Source organism: Aptenodytes patagonicus, chromosome 1 (genome assembly GCF_965638725.1).
Source record: "Aptenodytes patagonicus chromosome 1, bAptPat1.pri.cur, whole genome shotgun sequence".
NCBI classification, from domain to species: domain Eukaryota; kingdom Metazoa; phylum Chordata; class Aves; order Sphenisciformes; family Spheniscidae; genus Aptenodytes; species Aptenodytes patagonicus.
In genome coordinates, this window is record NC_134949.1 from 205,257,498 (window position 1) to 205,276,518 (window position 19,021).

The 19,021-nt window shown below is 38.9% G+C and overlaps 1 protein-coding gene across 5 annotated transcripts in view; it reads left to right on the forward strand.

Annotated features, from left to right (window-relative positions):
- Positions 1-19,021, forward strand: part of ATP8A2 (ATPase phospholipid transporting 8A2) — a 339,748-nt gene that overhangs the window by 97,944 nt on the left and 222,783 nt on the right. For 4 of the 5 annotated variants that reach the window (XM_076328069.1, XM_076328066.1, XM_076328067.1 and 1 more), the window contains one exon: positions 5,755-5,819. The exons of the other annotated variant lie outside the window; for it this stretch is intronic. In XM_076328069.1, coding sequence (XP_076184184.1) covers positions 5,755-5,819 — 65 coding nt within the window. The remainder of the gene's footprint in view (positions 1-5,754; positions 5,820-19,021) is intronic. 5 annotated transcript variants of the gene reach the window in all.

Below are 19,021 nucleotides of genomic sequence, written 5' to 3' on the forward strand. Positions count from 1 at the left end.
TACTCTGTAGCACTTCAGCTATTGTGCTAGTCTTGCATTGGATATGCCACATGAGTAGGTCTAGTAAGTACTCAAATCCTTCAGCCTCTTTCTCACTGTGGATGCTTGCAAGATGGGCAGCCTGGGTAGCAATACCTTGTGCTGTCACAGAATGCTGCTGTGCTTGAAATGCTGGTTTGAGCTATGCCTATGCTGCCATCATGCCGTAGCCCTTCACACAACACTAGTAGCCTCCTAGGAGAAGGGCTATCCAGGTCTTAACTGAGTAGTAAAGACTTAGTAAGGGAACAGATCTTGATATAAGCACCCCCTGCCCCATAAGATCACATATCTCCCAAATACAGCATCCTTGGCAATATAGTGCCATGATGCTCTTGTATTCTTTTTGATGATTTTTCTCCCTGTAACTAGTAAATCTGCCTGCAGAAGGAAAGAGGCAGAGTGGCACTCTGGTGATCTGACATCTCGCAAAACTGAGTGATGCTTTCACCTTGTTTCTTAAGTCTAGAACGCTCTGCTTATCTCCACTCTCTAGTGTGCCCATGTAAAGTGCCATCCACAATTTCATTCAGATGTGCAAATTAGTCTGTTTAGATGTACAGGTGTAGTTTAAGGGGATCCTTAACAGCATAGGTTGCCTTCTGTTGAAGGAGCTATTTCTTTAGCCTTCTGAAGGCCATGTTGACTTCCGGATTCTCTAACTATAAGAAGAATGTGACCAATGAAGCTTTTTATACATAGGATTACATGTAGATGGGTCTGGGTGTATTTCAGGCTCCTCCTGGCAGAACTGTGGTGCTCTGTAACTGAACTTACGTTACCTTTAGCAAAACTTTGTGCATTTGCTATTCTTTGTCAACTTTTTATTTTTTTCTGCTTTGGTTGGTTTAGTGGAATTTCAGAATGTAGTCTGCTTGACTGACTACAATTTTTGTTTACGTATCAAAACTGAATCAAGGTTCATGTATCTTTGTTTGTCAAAGTTGGTACCAAGAGATGAAATAACGTGCTGAACTGATACAGTTGTAGAAATAAGGTGGATGGCTTAACTAGCATTTAAGTCAATTGTCTACTTATCTGGTTTGAATCACTATCTGCAGATTTTGCTTTCTTTTAAAAGCAGTAGTCAACTTGAGAGGAGAGAAGCATCATCTTTTGACAAATTAAAAAAAAAGTAGCTACAGATTTTGGCATAAATACCTGAAATAAGTTGATATATTAACTGACAGCAGCTAGCCTGAACACAAGGATATGAGCTTTACAGCAATTGCTTATTCTGGAGGCTGTGAAGGAAACTAACCTCCAACTTGTCTCTAAAAGTTACTTTTTATATGACAGCAACTTGAAAAAAATAAGCATCTCCCTTACAACTTCTAAATTATCACTTTCAGTGTACAATTTGGTAGTAAAACTCTGGACCTTAATTAGCTTCATGTTCAAGTTGGCTTGAAAGTACAAACATGTGGCACCCTTCCAGTTTTTGTATGTAACCTATTAAAACTAATGAACATTGAATTTAAACCCAATCCACATGTACACTTTGCTTCAGGTGTAAATATACTATCTGGGGAGTAAAAAGTATTTTCACTTTCTCATTATGCTTATGGACTCTTGCTTGCTATATGGCTATGCATATGTATTGAAAGATATTTGAGCTCTTGGCAGCTGCCCCAAGGAGTTGAAGTGCTTTGTTCTTCCAGCTTCCTCTTGAATCTTTGGCCTTCAGAATTTGTCTGTTGTCTCTTGATTGCATTCTTGACTTCTCTGAAGGGTAATGATTGACCTTGCTGTGGGGTGATTGTATGCCTTCCACTCAGCCATGTGTCAGCTGATAGTGCTGCAGGTGAGGAGTGTGTTCCTGATAAGCTTTAATACTAATCAACCATTTGAACTCTCTACCTATAGAAAATAGGAGTTCCTGGTTCAGAAACATCTTTGAGCATGACATGGTCTTCAGTTTTTACCATCTGAAACTGTCCTGAGCCTGTGTCTGCAAACAACTCTAGAAGGCTTAAGTGTTCTTGTAGCTTCATCCTTCTCTTAAAACAATCTGCAGACTCTGGATCTTCTTTGCCTTTCAGTGAGGCAAAAAAACCCCAAACACGGCAGACTTCTACTTACTACCATTCTGATGCTCAGCAGGCTCCCAGAAAATCAGAACTGATGTATTTCCAGTGAATAACTTCTGTAGTAACAGATTGTTTTCTAGGAATGGGAGTGTGGTGTTTACTGAACTGCATCCCTCCCTTGAACAAGGAAGCTCAACTGTAGGGATTGATAAGTGCTCTTACCTAGAGTATGCATTCATAGCTGTGAGCACTGCCTTACAATCATAAAACGTAGAATGGTTTGGGTTGGAAGGGACGTTTGAAGATGTAGTCCAATCTTCCTGCCATGGGCAGGGATGTCTTTCACTAGATCAGGTCTGCTCAAAGCCCTATCCAGCCTGACCTTGAACACTTCCAGTGATGGGGCATCCACAGCTTCTCTGGGCAACCTGTTCCAGTGTCTCACCACCCTCATTATAAACGATCTCTTCCTTATGTTCAGTCTAAACCCACCCTCTTTCAGTTTAAAACCATTGCCCCTTGTCCTGTCACTACAGCATGGGTAAAAAGTCTTTCTCAGTCTTTCTTATAAGCCCCCTTTATATATTGAAAGGTCTCCCTGGAGCCTTTTCAGGCTGAACAACCCCAAATCTCTCAGCCTTTTTTCACAGGAGAGATGTTCCAGCCCTCTGATCACTTTTGTGGCCCTCTGGACCTGCTCTAACAGGTCTGTCTGTCTTGTGCTGGGGGCCCCAGAGCTGGATGTAGTACTCCAGGTGGGGTCTTATGTCCAATTTTTTTATCCACCAGTATCCCCAGGTACTTCTCAGTAGGGCTGCTCTCATCGCCCAGTCTGTACTGACTGGTATTTGGGATTGCCACAACACAGATGCAGGACATTAAAGGTCAGGTTGGATGGGGCTCTGAGCAACCTGATCTAATTGAAGATGTCCCTGCCCATGGCAGGGGGGTTGGACTAGATGACCTTTAGAGGTTCCTTCCAACCCAAACTATTCTATGATTCTATGACTTTGCACTTGGCCTTGTTGAACTTCATGAGGTTCTCACAGGCCTAGTCCTCAAGCCTATCAAGGTCCCTCTGAATGGCATCCCTTCCCTCTAGCATATCAACTGCACTGTTCAGCTTGGTGTTGTCTGCAGACTTGCTGAGGGTGCACTCAATCCCACTGTCTGTCATGGATGAGGATACTAAATGGGTATTGGTCCCAGGCTGACCCCTGAGGGACACTACTCATTACGGGTTTCCACTTGGATGTTGAGCCATTGACTGTAACTCTTTGGATGTGGCCATCCAGCCAATTCCTCATCCATCTAACAGTCCATCCATCAAACCCATATCTCTCCGATTTAGAGGTAAGAATACTTCTGTTATGGTGAGCCATGATTTTTCAGTTGAGAGAATGGAAGCAATGTCAGCATCCTTGCCTGTATCCCTATGCGAAGTTTAAGCAGGGCATATGTGCCCTCTCTAAACACAGAGCATAACCATTCTTGGCTCAGATGCTGGATTCTGTATGCCTGTGGGATGAATATGCCTGTGGGCTATGATCCTGAACTCTGGTTCAAGCAATCTTTCTCCCAGGACACTTGAAGGGAAGTAAGTCCCAGAAGTACCCGATTCATCTGCTTCATGGACTTTCAGACTTTTAAATTAAAGAGCTAGATATCAACTTACAGGTGTGGATTGACATTTTATGCTTGGCTTTGAACCAGCAGTTGATCTTATTCTACTCAGAAGCATAGACAAAAATATGCCCTGATCTTAGTGTATTTTTTGCTTGCCATGTTAGTACTGCTAGTAATAACTATTATAAAACTATTATAAAACCATTAAAAACTTTAAAATATGACTACAAATGTCACTTATTTTACAGTTGCCGGTTACTTTGTTTTATGCTAGTGCTAGATTTTAACTTCATAGTCCTGAAATTCTACATAATGTGTAGATCTCCTATAACCTGTTGTTAGGCTTGACTTCTATCCTCCTATTCCAATCTTGATCTCCTTCCTGTTTAATGTGATAAGACACAAAATGACCTCAATTGCAGGATTAGGTCTTCTGACTCCACGACTTCCAAAATGCACAGCAGAGCAACTCTGTTTTTCACAGGTGTGTTTTTTTCCAGCTCCACTTCTCGAGTGGCATCTTTTGAAAGAGGTAAAATGAAATAGTGAGCAGTGGTTTAGAAATTACAGCCTGTTATTGCAGCTGCTGTTCCAATCAAATGCTACTAGAAAATCCTTTTGAAGTAGTTATACTGAATTTGTAACAGCCTAATGGACAAAGCTGTTGCCATTCCCTGGGGAAAGAATAACCCTGACATGGAGGGAAGTACTTAAGTTTGTAACAGCCTCTTTTTCTCCTCAGTAAAAATAAGGAAGTGGTTCTTCAGCCTGGACCTGACTTTTAAAAATGGCAAACTGAGTTTTTTCCCCAAGTCAGTGTTTTGTCTATACCTGTTGAAGCTTCATTACTCATTTCTGTACTACCACCTAAGACTTGTTCACAGGCAGAATCGGAGGCTATCTGCAAAGCTTTCATGTTGTAGGCTGCACTTCGTTAGAATATATTTCATCCTTTTCCTAACAGGTGTGTGTGAGTTCAATGTCATTCTGTATTGTTCTCTAAAGCAGAAAGTAAACCTTAGCTTGTTAACACAAATAAGATGATAATGTATCTGCAAGGCTGCATGTGATGTTCATATTCCATACAGCTGTGAAAATGGAAAAGGAACAAAACTTCTGCAGTTAATCAAACCTGCTGCCTGAAAGTGCCTGGTATGTGATATAAGCATGCCTTCCACAAAGGAAGATGAGGGATTTGCTTTCTTGACAGAAGTTGTTCATGCAGGCATGTTAACCTTGGATTATACCTACAAAACTTGCCCAATTATAAAAACTCTGTAGCCTGAGGAAATGATTTGCATTGCAAATTGATGAGCCAGTGTGGCCTTCCTAAGGAACCAAGTATCCCACAGAAAACAAATTAATGCCTCAGTTGTTCTCTTGCTGTTGTGAGATATGGAGAGAGACACTTAATCTTTTTACATTGGCTATGCTGTTCTGCCCTTGAACCTGTCAGTCTTGCAGTGGTTCATCACTGGAATGTTACTCTTATATGGCAGTAGCTTCCAGTCTCCGTTTAAGAAAGTAAAAGACTTCCTGAGGCCTCATTTTATGACACAATTTCTTAAACTTGCTGTGATTCACTTCTATACAAAAGCACAGTAGAAATACAAAATAATTCTATTTTATTTCCTTTTCCTATGTAACTTAGATCAGCAATAAAAGGTATGTGCTTCAAATAAATGAACTCTCTGCTGTTTTATGAAGCTATGTGACTGTGCCAATCCCAAGAGAATTTGCATGAGCTTTTAGGATAATACAACGGGATCAGTCTGATGCGAGTTTGCATTTGTCTCTTGCTGTTAATACAAGCTTGAATTAAACCATTTATTCTGTCTGTATATTCTGTAAATGCCAAGTATATGTATCCTGGATATGACTTTGTCTCATGTCAGTGGCAATCGTGTGGCAGAGGAACTGCTACTTCAGTGGCATTGACTGGTACTGCAGTCACTGGCTTTCACTATTATGAAAATAAGAGGCTTTTTTCTGTCTTGAGAATTCTTCCTAATATTCTTCCAAAAAGCAAATCCTTGTGTCTTTTTTTCCTCTCTTGCAGGGTACTCTTGCAGACTCATTTCACAGAGTATGTCTCTCATCCTGGTCAATGAGGATTCGCTAGATGTAAGTAAGCAAATTCTGGTGTAATTCTTGACAGAAGGAGGTATTGCTAGCAAAAGGGAAAGTTGTTGAGCTTTCTCACTGTATTTCTCTCACTTGCCTTTAGGGGTAGCAAGACAAACAATTTGTGCTAAAATGGGGGTGGGTTGTGCAAAATGTACTCCTGAGGTCTCCAGTCACAAGCTGTACAGATCAAACTAAAGTCTCAGAGCAAGAAACTAATTAGGTCCATGGGTTTGATTCTGCTGCAAACTGGTGAAACCTGCAGTATGCCATCAGGAATATGTTTAGGCTTTAAGGTATAGATATAGGAGTAACATGTTTGAAGAAAGAAGAAAACCAAGCGAAAGAGCTTATTATGTTGAAATTAGTCATCTTCAGCATTGCATGGAACAGCTGTAAGCAAACCTATGCCTGAGCAAACTGCACTGTGAGCTTGCCTATGTACAGCTTTTGAGACCTAAAAATTGGATTAAAAACTGCCTGTAAGTGGTTGCTATGCTCCTCAGATATGTGCAAAAATTAACTAGAAAAATCATACACTTCTACGTGAATCTTCCCAGAAGATCTTTTTTCTAGTTTTCCTGTTTCAGCATCAATATCAGCATTTGATATCACTTGAATATCTGATTGCTATTAGAGGTATTTGTAGGACAGATGAAAAGATCTATAATAGGCGGTATCCGATACTAGTGTTTAGAGTTGGCAATTCATCCTGCTTGACTGGATGGGAGATGCAAAGCCTGTATCTTTGAGTATCAAAGGAGTTACTGGATATCTGGAAATCTGGTGGAAGAGGGGAATATTATTGTGGCAAAGTAATCGCCTAGTAAGCATTATTTTCCAGTTGTGTCTATGTGATTTAGTTAACAGCAGCCTTGATAGTGTTTTCACCTCAGACTCAAGTTCTTTGTATGCAGTTGTGGCATCTCAAGTCCTAGTGTTCTAGCTCACCAGAACCCAGGAGATCCCAGTGAATCCAAGGGGAGATGATCTGCCTCCAGAGGCTGGATTACTAGTTTCCATGAAGTATAATGCACCCTGGTGGGAGCTGTCTCATTGCTAAGTTCTAGCAATGAAGACCATGTTAGTTCTCTTGCAGAAGTTAAGTTTTCTGTGTTTCTGCACAGTCAGAGACTTGTTTAAATAATTCTAGTGGGATAAGAAAACTTCTGGTTTTTAACTTTTAAACAGTTACCTCATTAAGTATATATAGATTGGAGTATGCATATTGTTTCAAGCAGATGTCTAAATGCCTTGCTTAAGACTTTCATCTGCTCAGACCATCTTCTTCCACTTTTCTACTTCTGTATGGTCCTCCTTTAAGGGAACGGTTTCTTTTTTGTGGGTTCAAAATACTCTGCTTCTGATGAGCTTTCTGCCACGCTTGGCTGACTGGACCTCTTAACCTGAAGAAAGATGCAGAACCTCAAGAGAAAATGAACAGCTGGTGGTTTTTGTTTCCTGAGGCAGGAAGATTAGTTGGTTAGGATTACAGGAGTAAGAAAACTTCAGTTTCTTTCTTTTTATAGCATTGGAAACTCAACCCAGAAGAAGGAAAATAGTCATGCTTTTTTTTCCTTTTAAAATTTCTTACACATTCTGAAGCTCTGAGTAAAGCACAATTGAAGTTTTTTGACCCTGGAAATAGGATTCTTATTTCAATCTGAATTAAAAGTAGTTCCTCTAAATTTAGGGACAAACAATGTGCCTTTTGTGATGCCTGTCCAGAAATAAGACAACTTAAAGATTCTCTATGGCTAAAGCAAGGGGTGCAAACTAAAGACGGGCTAGAAGAGGCTCTTGGTAGATCAGAGGAAGAAAACAGAGCCAATGTTGCTTGGTATTTAGAAACATCTGGAAGCTGGACAAGATAGTCTTCAAGCCATGTTAACTTTTTTACTACTTCTGGTTTTGAATGCAATGATATAGGGACAGATTTTTTTTTTGATACCTTTATTTGTAGTGAATATAATACTAAAGGTGCTGAGTAGTACCTAACAGCTTCAGCACCTGCTTTTAAATTGTGACTTCAGTTAATTGGCTGAAAGGACCATGAGAGGGCAGGATGAATAATGAAATGGCTTACTACATATGCCCTAAGGGCAAGTGCTTCAACCGTGGGGTTTTCCTTTAAATGTCCAACAGCAGTGTAGGTAGAAGGATTCAAGGACTTTCAGTAAGAGGCAAAAATGAACTGGCCTTTTCTGGGATGAAAGGCTGGGTTTAACCAATAAGAAGTGAGAAAAATGTGCCTAGATCTCAACTTTTTTTTTTCCTCCCTTCCCATCTTCAACAGCAAGAACAGCTTGGCCCTGGCCTGTGTGTAGGACTGCAATCACACCAATTAGTCAGAGCTGGTTCTGTCTTGTTTACAAAGCTGACATAGACTTACTGAAATGTGTATCATATAGCTGTACAAAGGAATACACTTACATCTATTACTGTAGGATTTTTAGACTCCCAAAAGGCTTTTGTGTTTTATTTTTAAAATTTGGTATGTTTTCATTGCTTTAGAAAAGCAGGGGGTTTAGCTAATTTCAAGAATGTCAAGTGCATAGATAAAGTCTTATTAGATCCCTCTGCTTTTTAGGCAAGTCTTTGATTCTTATTCTGAAACATGAGAAAATGGATGCCTGTGACAGCTGGTTTTGATTCAGTAGATCCTATATGATGATAAAAGTGCTGCTTTAGCAAGAATTCATTGTGCAACCATATCTCTTCAGCTTGATCTGCTTGCAGTTGATAGGCTGTGTGTATGGGTTAGGGAGAAGGCATGCTGATGGTTTCCATACCCCACCTTTTGAGTCCCTTTCGTTGCGTCAGCTGCCTACTTCACAGCTTCAGTTGACAACCCCTGCCTCAGTATATACACTAAATGCCAAACTAATTGTAACAAGAAAGTGAAACCTGTCCTTCCTCTTATTCTTATCTTAGCACAGATCTACAGAAGCAAAAGTGGCTGCTAGAGAGGAAACCTAACAGGAAAAAGAAACAAGAGCTAAAGAGTATAGGGTACAGAAAATGCTGAAAGATGGTAACTAGTGTATTCCAAGAAAGTATAGAGGGAATCTCCTATTTTAAAGTACTTGAAGGCTTATTTTAATTCCTTTCTGATCTTGGTAGCATATGCACTTCGAGGATTTTATATGTTCAACCTTTTCCCAAACTTTAGCCAAGAAGTATGAAGGAAAGGTATTGTGGGAACTGAACTGGGAGAAAATGTCATTGACCAAAGCATCTCTTCTCACTTTCCCACATGCCAGCTTTGCAAATACTGTAGAGTGCTGAAACTTCACTTGAAGTGATAGACAGGACCCCTGCGGGGGGGGGGGGGGGGGAAATCATGAAATAAGTTAGAGGCTAAATATTCCTTTCCCCATCAAAGGGAGGGTATGAAAGGGAAAAGGTGACAGATCTACCCCACCCACTTCCACTTGCTGAATCTTGACTCCATTGCCCAGTTTCAGATTGAAGTCTTCTGAGGTGGTAGTGGGAGGACAGGAGTGAACAGCTGTCCCTGCTGTTTTGGAGATGGAGGCTAGAATCAAGTGAGGAATAGTAGGGCAAGCAATTATTTTCATAATTTTTAAGCTTTCTCATAAGTAAATGTGGTGCTCCTGTTTTGACGTCTTCTGTTAACTACTTGAGAAGTGAAAACTGGAAGTCTGGAAAACTGAATACAGAAGTATATATTTTTGCAGTGATACCTAAAAATTAAAAGTTAATCTCTGGGTCTTAACTCCAGAGAGTTAACTTCTAGAGAAACTAGACTTCTACAAATGAGAAAATGGGTACAGATTAAAAAAGACAGGGTAACAAACTGAGAAGCTGAATGGATTGAACAGTCTAGGAAGATTTGAGGTTGTATTAGTCTTGATATGGAATAAGATAAGGAGAAACTTTTTTTTATTGACAATCTGTTCTCTTATTATGTTGAAGTGTTGGCAGACTTATCTAATCAACAGTCTCCACTATGAATGCCAATCAAAGGTATATTGACAGACAGACCCAGTGATGGTAGAGGCGTCATTAGTCGCATGTAACTATGAAAATGTTACTGGAGTCTCCTACTGTCTCAATGCCAGAAAGCGCTTTGGTTGGATAGATGGGGTTGTGGAGCCTATTTTAAGACCCTTGAGGACTCTGTGTTTGTCTTTAAAGAGTGTGTGTGGATGGGAGACTTTTTGACTCTACAGAATACTGGCCATTAAGATGGATCTGTTCCTCAAATAGGAACAGTTAGTCATACTCGTAAAGCATGAGAGGTCAAGGATGACACCATCAGGAATATGAGCCATTTTGTATGCATCTTGCAACGCAGCTCAGTCTAAGGACACACTAGAATGAGAAGCCCTGATCAAACATGGGTTGACGTAGAATGAAACCCCTCCCTCCCCTCTTTTCACCTGACCTCTGCCAACATAGAAAAGAAATAAGCAATCAACTTTTATCAGGCATATTTTAATATCCCTAGATAAAAAAGGCAACTCTATCATCATCTTTTACCACCTGCTACCTCCAGTTATGTAGCTGAATGAGGAGTTCTGTGGAATACAGGGAGTACAGCAGCTGCTCCTAATCTTTTAAGTTGGAATTGTAGTGTTGTTGATGGCTCATGTTGAATTGAATTTACACCTTGATTTTGGGCTCAACTGTGTTGATCAGTTAGTATCACAGTACACTTGAGGATTCACTCTTGCAGATAGCTGAAGATACTTTGCAGAACTCAATGCTAAATACTTTCCTTGGTGAATTAATGTTATGTGGTGCTTGGTGCACATGATAAGGTAGTGGTGGAAGAATGGGGAGTGGGAAGAAACAATAGAGGGGTTCCACCTGTGCATAGCAATATATCTTCTACACGTAATTTTAGCTGATTCCTTCTGGTTTCCCTTTCATGAGCCAAAAATGTGAGCTAATACTATAACAGTTCGAAAAAAACATAAAAGATTGGTGTCTTTATTTTTCATGCTTTTAATTTGTGTAGCCTTACTTCTTTGAAATAACATCACCTAAATTTTGCAATTATAAAAAGCTGAGAACATCTCTTTTTCTGGTCCCATAACTTTAGATAAGTCCGAGTTGGAGATGACAAACTTAATCTTAGCTGTGCATGTCTCTGGCAGAGGTTCTAAGGAAGGGGTTATGGCTGCTGTTGGGAGTGATTTGAGTTTGAAAAGTTATAGTTGTTAAACAACATCCCCTGTGCAAATTTGAGAATTTACTTCAGACAGTATTCTTGCAGCGTTTCAGTATTAAATGCAGATTTTATATTTGAAATAGCCTGTAAAACATAACCACGGTTGAGTCATGTTGAGTAATGCAGAGTCCTTAACAAGCCACTGGTAAGTGGATAGGTTTTAGCAAAAGCAGCAGGTAAAATAGATACTATTCTTAGTTTATTCAAGTTCTAGTTAGACACTTGTACATTTAAAAAAAAGCTTTGTGGAGAAGGTGTTGCACGTTCTAATTTTCCTCTGCTGCTGCCTCATTTAGTAGATGTTCCAATAATTTCATGTGTGGAAGACTTAGTTTATGTCTGGATTCTATAATCAAAGACAACAGTATTAAAGTTTTTCAGTAAACATAAAAACTAATGGAAGCTTTCAGAACACTTAAAACCAGACAGAAATGGAGAACTGTGGCATGTCAGACAAGCGAAAAAACCTCATTGATATATAGTTGCTGGTCTTTAAGTGAAGAAAGTGATGATGGGTGATTACATGGCACATCATGAAGACATATCTGATATTGAAGGTGACTGTGATGCTTTAGCTCAGATAACGTGTTTTTTCCGAAACAGGAGCACAAACTTGTGAAGCTGGTACATCAAAAATGCTTTGTATTACATCAGTCTTGTTTTCAAACCAAAGTAATTCTGTTTTTTTCAAGTACTCTTATCACTATTCTTAATGTAGAACTGAATTTTGCATGTCTAAATATAATACTCTTACATGTTTTGTTAATAATTGCCATGGGTTCTTTCAATTCTAAGGTAAGTGTCTTTAGCTACTTACTGCCAATTTTTCAGTATTGGATCTCCATAGTAATGCTTTTTTTGTATGTTGCACCTGTAACAGAAATTATGACTTCTGTTCAACTTAGCCTAAAATCTATCAATAGAAGATTCTCACACTGAAATTCTGTAGCATATTTAATATATTCCACCTCTGAAATCCATTAATGCTAAAAATGAATTTTTACAAGATCCAAGCTGAGCTTAGAGCCTTTAAATATTGATACACTTTCCCCTTTGTGCAGTCCCTGTGTGAATTCTTTCCCCCACTTCTGTTCCTTGGATGCAGCAGCAGGTGAGATGTGATCGAACAACTGTCTTGGCTTGTTTTTGAGAGCTATTTTTCTTTCCAAATCATGCACTTGAGGAAAAAAATCAATCTTTTCTGTTCTCTTCTGAGAACTACTGGGAATAGGAAAGACTAATCCCTAGCTTGATTCAGCTGAATTCTAGAAACTGGACATAATAATCTGCAAATATTTATCCCTTATAGACTTAACTACATGCATACGCAAAAATACATAATGGTCACTTAGTTTTTCTTTCCTTTTCCTAATAAAGCTTTTTCAAGTGAAAATATTTTGAGCATGAGATTTACTTTGAGTGTAATTCTTGGATTCAGTTTCTGTTTAATTAAACTTGAAATACTATAAAGTCTTACTGTGCAGCTCTTAACCTGGACAAATTTCTTTCATTGGTATCTCATAGAAATTGAGTTGTGAGAGCAGTGAGATGGAAGGCTGAAGAAGGGAAATCTAATGACCCAGAGAGGCCCTGGAAAGCCTGAGATCAGAGTAGTGGATATTGCAGCCGAGGAATGTTGAGTGTGTTTCCCCCCCCGCCTGCAATGCTGTAGAAAGGAGAGCTGGGAACCATATCGATTGGTTATCACATTGGGTTCTATTTAACAGTAGTGGAAGGGCAAAATTGGAGGGACCCAATTCTGAACTTGTGGGTAGTATTTTGCTGTAAAGTAATTCTGTTGATATGAATGGAGCTACACAGTGAACATGTCCTGCAGAACTCGTGCCTGGACTGAACATCATCATCCTGTGTTATACATAGATGTGTAAGTAACAACAAACTGATACTCCAGTATAAGAACCCTCAATGCCAGTGTCTATTGATGATAACATGACTGAAAATATAAGCATAGAAGCAGAAACTGGCCTCCCTCACTTCTCTGCTTGCTCAGCTGCATCTTTTGCATGCTTTGCTGCTTGGATGAGCTATTGAACATGAGCATGGATAAACCTGTTTGTGCTACCATAATGTTGTGTAGTATTCTTAAAAAAACAAACAAAACTTCACAGTGTAATTTGTTGTCTGCAGTCAGTGTCTTGACTTCCAAAACTGGGTCTTAGTATCTGCAGGGAAGCTTTACATGCAGTTGTATTTTGTATTCTAGTGGTGAAGAGTGAGGATCTGGACAACTTGCTTATTTTGTTATCTTATTTTTGCTATTCTGTAGGGTAGCATTACTATGAAGGTTCTATTAACCTATAAGGAAAATCTCTTAAGCATGAGAATATTATTGGATTTATCCAATGACTTTCACGACCTTCATTCTTATGGGCACATTCCTTCTCACAGTTCTGAACAGAGTTTAAAAAAAAAATCTATTAAGGACATCTTTAACAGGCACCATTATTCATTATATTTAAATACTGATAGATCTATAGATCTAGGATTATCTGAGAATCATGCATCTAAACTGCTATGGATCTCTTGAAGTAGAGCTCTGATCTGGTCACTGGATTTACCCATATGCTAGAAATAAGCAGGTCTTGCTGGGTTGCTGCCTAAAACTTTTTCTAATAACCACTGGGAAAACTCAGACTGTCTGGAGAGGAGAAAAACCTGAGGAATAGGCCATTAAAAATAAATTGTCTGTCAGCATGTGTCTTCAAGCAAAGAATATAGTTCCAATAGTGTCTTCTGTACTATACTTATGACAAAGATTTGTGTAGCATTATGGTTTCCATAGGAAAGGTATTAGCTTCACTACAGGAATTTCTTTAGCATACACAGTATGTGAGTTGTTGTTTTATATAAATCTGTATTTCAAATTATTGAGCACAACTACAGAAGACAGTGCCTGTGAAGCTCTGAGAAACTTTGAAGGTATTGCTTTTCGGATCCTGATGCTCCTGCTATTGGAAGAAAGGACATCTGCCCTTTGTCAGTGGTGTCATGCTGATTACTCCCATTCCTTGGGAGTAATGTCATTGTCAGCTTTTCAGACTAAAACCAAAGTTACCTATTACTGGGAGCTCCAAAGCATTGGTATAATGTACTTCAGTCCTACTAAAAGGTAGTAAGGTGTACAGATAACTGCTGGAAAGACGAGAACAAGTCCTGTACTGCTAATGCCTTGTAATCTTCAAAGCATCTACATCTTGTGTGTTGCCCAAGAGAGGAAACTGGGATTTTTTTCTCCCCTGCTATCATCTGCCCAAATACTTTCAGACAAAGTTAGTATTCTGGAAAACTGATCAATGTGGACAAGCTGAGTTTTAGCCAACCATCAGCTATCCTTCAGAGAGGCATCTGGGATGCTCCTCTGGTCTTGTGGCTAATAAGTTACTTCAATTACCAGTCAGCCTGGAATTGTAATCAGCTCTGCTGTATAGTACTGGGAATTTGCAAAGGAAGCTAGTTAGGAAAACTAGGGAAAGAATACATTTCTCTATTGTACCAAATTCTCTATATTGCTCAAATTTCTGTTTTTTTCTTAATCTAGAAACAGACATCAAGCTAATAAATTAGACAAGGAATAGCATCTAGTAATCAGATAAATCTTCAAACCTATTAGGTGTAAGAGACTTAATGTTTTTTCTTGTTTGTTTTTGAAGAACAAATAGAATCATAACTCCAGATATTTGATGATCTGCATAGAAAGTTAGTTGTATGTATTTGGAAAATATACGGGTCTTCATGTGAAAAGCTGCTTTGATTTGAGCCTACTATGTAGAATTACAAATGAAAGAATATAGGTGTTAGCTGGACCTGTAGGTTTAAGTACACACAGGACTGTAACTTAAGTATTAGATTACTCTTTTTTCAGGAAGTAATACTAATAGGTTTGAGCTGTGAATGGTGAATGAATTGGGCCGGTGTTTTTGTTTCATCCTGCTTTCCCTTTTCAGCATTCATTAATGACTGTTTTCCCTTATCTGTGGTGCTGTTTTTTTCTGTTAGTGTTTTCTGGCACTGTGATAGTTGGTTTGGATGAAGTGGAGGCACTTGGACCTGAAGAAATGCAAGGACCTTTAGAAGTCCAAAGACCAGGTTTCTAAATAACTCTTCCTTCTATAGCTGGAAATTGGGGGGGCTGGGGAGTGCTATTAAAAAAACCCAACCCCACACACTCTCTTTTCTAAGTTACTTTTCCCTTCATTTCTTAAGTTCTAATAGTGATCACATTTGACAAGACCCAGAAAAGATTTTGCAGCATTAGGCTACAAGTATTTTAACAACTGGGGGCGCATCCTGCTAATGCCTTGTCCATGCTATAGGACAGAATCGATCATATTACATAAAAATGGAAAGGAAGAATGTGTGTTCTCTGAATTCCACCTAAAATTTGCTGGCTTGCTTGTAAGAGCTCTCATATGTTAGGGGAAAATGACTGGTAGCAAACACTATTTCTCTTAAAACTGCTAATGATCTTCACATATGTGGAGGCTTACCTCTCAATAGGTGATCCATGAGTGTTATCCAGGTTTGTCTTCTGTTGTGTAAGTAACAATATAATAATGGCTTCAGCTGGACAGTGAAGGAAGTATCTGTTTGCTTTGAAGATGGGATCCTCTGTAGCATACTGAAACAGTTCTTTCTAATAAGCACAAGAGACCATGGAAACATAAGGATGCATAATGAAGTGAAAGCAGGATTTTTTTAAATGAGAAGCTACCCATGAAATGCAGTTTTTGCTTATGTTAAAGCATGATGGTGTGTTTTCTAGGGGAATAAGACTAAGCAGGTGTCTGATCTGTAGGTAAATGAGTTATGGATGCTGATCCTTTTGATTGACATGGCTAATATTACACATCTGTAGAAACAATTCAAATTTGTCTGTTGTATTGAAGGGTAAGAACTAAATACTCCTTTCTTCTCTCAAGATACTTATTTTCATATCTGATCATCTGCTTTCATTGCAGGGGAAGGGGAGTCCTTGTTCATGCAAGTTTGTGTGGGTTTTTTAAGCATAAGCAGTCTTCCTTTCTTGGTGTGTGGCCAGCCTAAAGCAATAGGATTTATTGACCTGCACTGTTAACTTAATAAAGATAGTGGAGAACTACTGCTTCAGGGTAAGAATTAGGGTACGTCTTGATCACATCTTCAGAAAATGAAGATAGAGAGATATAGGTATCTGTGATCTTATTTTTGTGGTTCCCATAATACTTTGTTAAATCCTTTCTGAAGATTATTTCCTTTTTCTTAAGAATTAGAGAATCAGACAATCATTCTTGTAGCTGAAGCTTGATTACTCCAAGCCTGCTCATCAGTCACATAAAGAAAGAAATTTTCCTTCACATGAGAATTAAGAAAAAATGTTTTATGTTTGGTTGAAGCTAGAGTAAGTCCCACAATTTTTCTGGGCTGATTGGTCTCTCAGAAACTAGAATTAAGCAATTCTCCAGCTGTATGAAGTTAATACCTGCCTATGTATGTGTTTCTTCTGCCTTTTAACCTTCTGCATAGAGTAGAACCAATCAGAGAAATCGTTTAGAAACTTCTAGGGTTTTTATGTGCCTTTGCCACAATGATGTATGCTTATTTTTTACTGAAAAATGTGTCAAGACGTGTTTTCATATATGTAACTCCAGTCATTTAACTGAGGTAGTGATGCTAGAGGGTCAGTTTTGCTCTGTTTCATATTTAGAAAGTGATTTGTTAGAGAACATAAGCTGATTGAAGCTAGGTGTAGTGAGTGTGATCTCTCCATAGTTTCAAGACAAAACTGATTTGGATATCTTGCGTTTTCAAATAATTCCCAAATCCTAAAATTATCATAACCAGGGATCTAAGCAGGCCTAAAGTCACAGTTCTGAAACGTCAGTACTTAATGCTTTTTTTGGAGAGCTTTGGGAATATGAGTATTAATCGGAGCTGAGGTGGTTCAGATGTTCTCTTGAAGCTTCCACCATGCTGGGTTGCGGTGGTATGTATGCTTGTCTCATACTCTGTTTTTTCAAGCTAGCCAGGCAAGATAAGAGTGCACTTGTGAAGCTCTTGACGGCCCTGATGCAGACCAGGGCTGTGGTGGTGGGAAGACTTTTAGAGAAATTGCCTCATAAGCTTAGAATTGGTGTAATCGCTTTGGTTCTTGCAAACTTGAGTCTTGTGCTCTTCTCGGGTATTCCTTTTTCCTTCTACTCAGAAATAGGCTAATTTAGGAAAAGAATCAAATCCATGGAAAACTTAACTATTCACTTGTACTACTGTGTTCTCCCTCCTACCCCACCATGATAAAAGTAGACAGTGAGTTTTAGTTGAGCAATGGTAGCAAGTTCTATGAGCATGTTTCTTGGTAGGCTGGCTGCATTTCATGGCATGCCTCACTTAAGTAAAATGTATGTTACAAAATAAATTCAGCTTAGTCACTGAAGCATGCTCCTCAAGCTGTGGTGAAGTCTCCTGTTCAGCTATGAGTCTCTTGTTCTGCTGTGAGATGTGCTTATCCTGGGAGTGCTTCAATTTTTTTTCCTTCTATATCATGAACTTTTTTGCTAGTGTTTTTCTAAATGCAGCATTATAAACATGTGACAGATTATTTGTGTGGCAAAACTAGCTATGGAGAACATAATCAATTTGTTTTCTGAATTGGTAGTTTTCCAACCTCTGCACTTCCTTCCCTCCCCACCCCCTCCAGAAATATCGAATTTGTGGATATACGGGAGCTGTCATAGAGTTTAGACTTTGCAGTTTGCCTTTGATTTGATAGAAGAAAAGTGTATTCTTGCAAAAGCAGAGTGTTTCCGTATATCATCCTTGCTATTTGCTCAAATAAGCAATGTAAGATATTCTGTTTATTTGACCCTGTTATTCTTATGGGAGCAGGGTTAAATCTTAACATCTTAAACCCAGTCAAACTTTAAAGCAAAAAGACTATGATATAGTCATGTTGTGATGAAGTCTTTCTATGGCAGAGTAGACTACCTGCATTATCCTTTGTCAGAGAATGTGTTACTAGCTTGTCATGAACAAGCTGCGTCATTGGGAGAAATATATTTTTAATTTTGAATAGGCTCTCCTTAAAAAAAAAAACAAAAGACTCCAATTTGTTTATAGATAAAACATACTCCATAAATAACTTTGTTCTTTTGGTTTGCTGCTAATTAATTTAAAAAAGAAATGTAACAGCTTGCAGAGTTACTTAGAGAATTCTGTGGGTAAATGTTTTGCTGTTGACCTAAGTACAACCACAATAGGGTCCATAAACTAGATGACAAGTTCTTTGCAAGTAGGACTGCTGTAAGCTGTGGCTGTGCTAGTACTTACAGAATGGTTGGGTACATGCTTTGATGTTGAGCCACTGAGAAGTCTGAAGAAAAAATGCAATATATAGTGATTAGTTTGTCTTTATGGTGGCATATATCCTGGAAGTATGGTGACCCACAGACAACCTGTGCTGCACAGTCTCTCATGACTGTTACTGCATCCTAATAGTTGAGAACAAAATTGTCAATTGCAAGCTCAGTTATAATAGCCCTTACTCATTATGGGCAGCACCTCTTCACTTCAGGACTTGAGGGAAACTGGATCACATTCTCCTGCTATTTACTCCAGGATAATGCTGTTGAAATGATGGGGAATTCTTCAGACACAGCCCTGACTAATTTTTTTTTTTTACAAAAATTGCTCAAACCTTGCTCTCACTTCCCGGAGAAGCGCTGATACTAGATACTGGTGCAAGTTTTATTCAAATGGTAACGTGTGTGCCACAAACACATGACAGCCTTTTAAAGGACTAACATTTTTGGTCACTGAAATTAACCATTTGATAGCTTCTGCTGGCTGAGACGAATAATGCAGGGTGCTTCTGGTATGTGCAGTTATTTCACCCTACGCATTCCCATTCCATTGGGCATTAATTCAATGTAGGTCTCTTGCCTTTCTTGAAAACCTGTTTTGGGAAGCAGTTCTGTCAAAATGGCTGTAAAGCCTGGTTTTGCCTGCC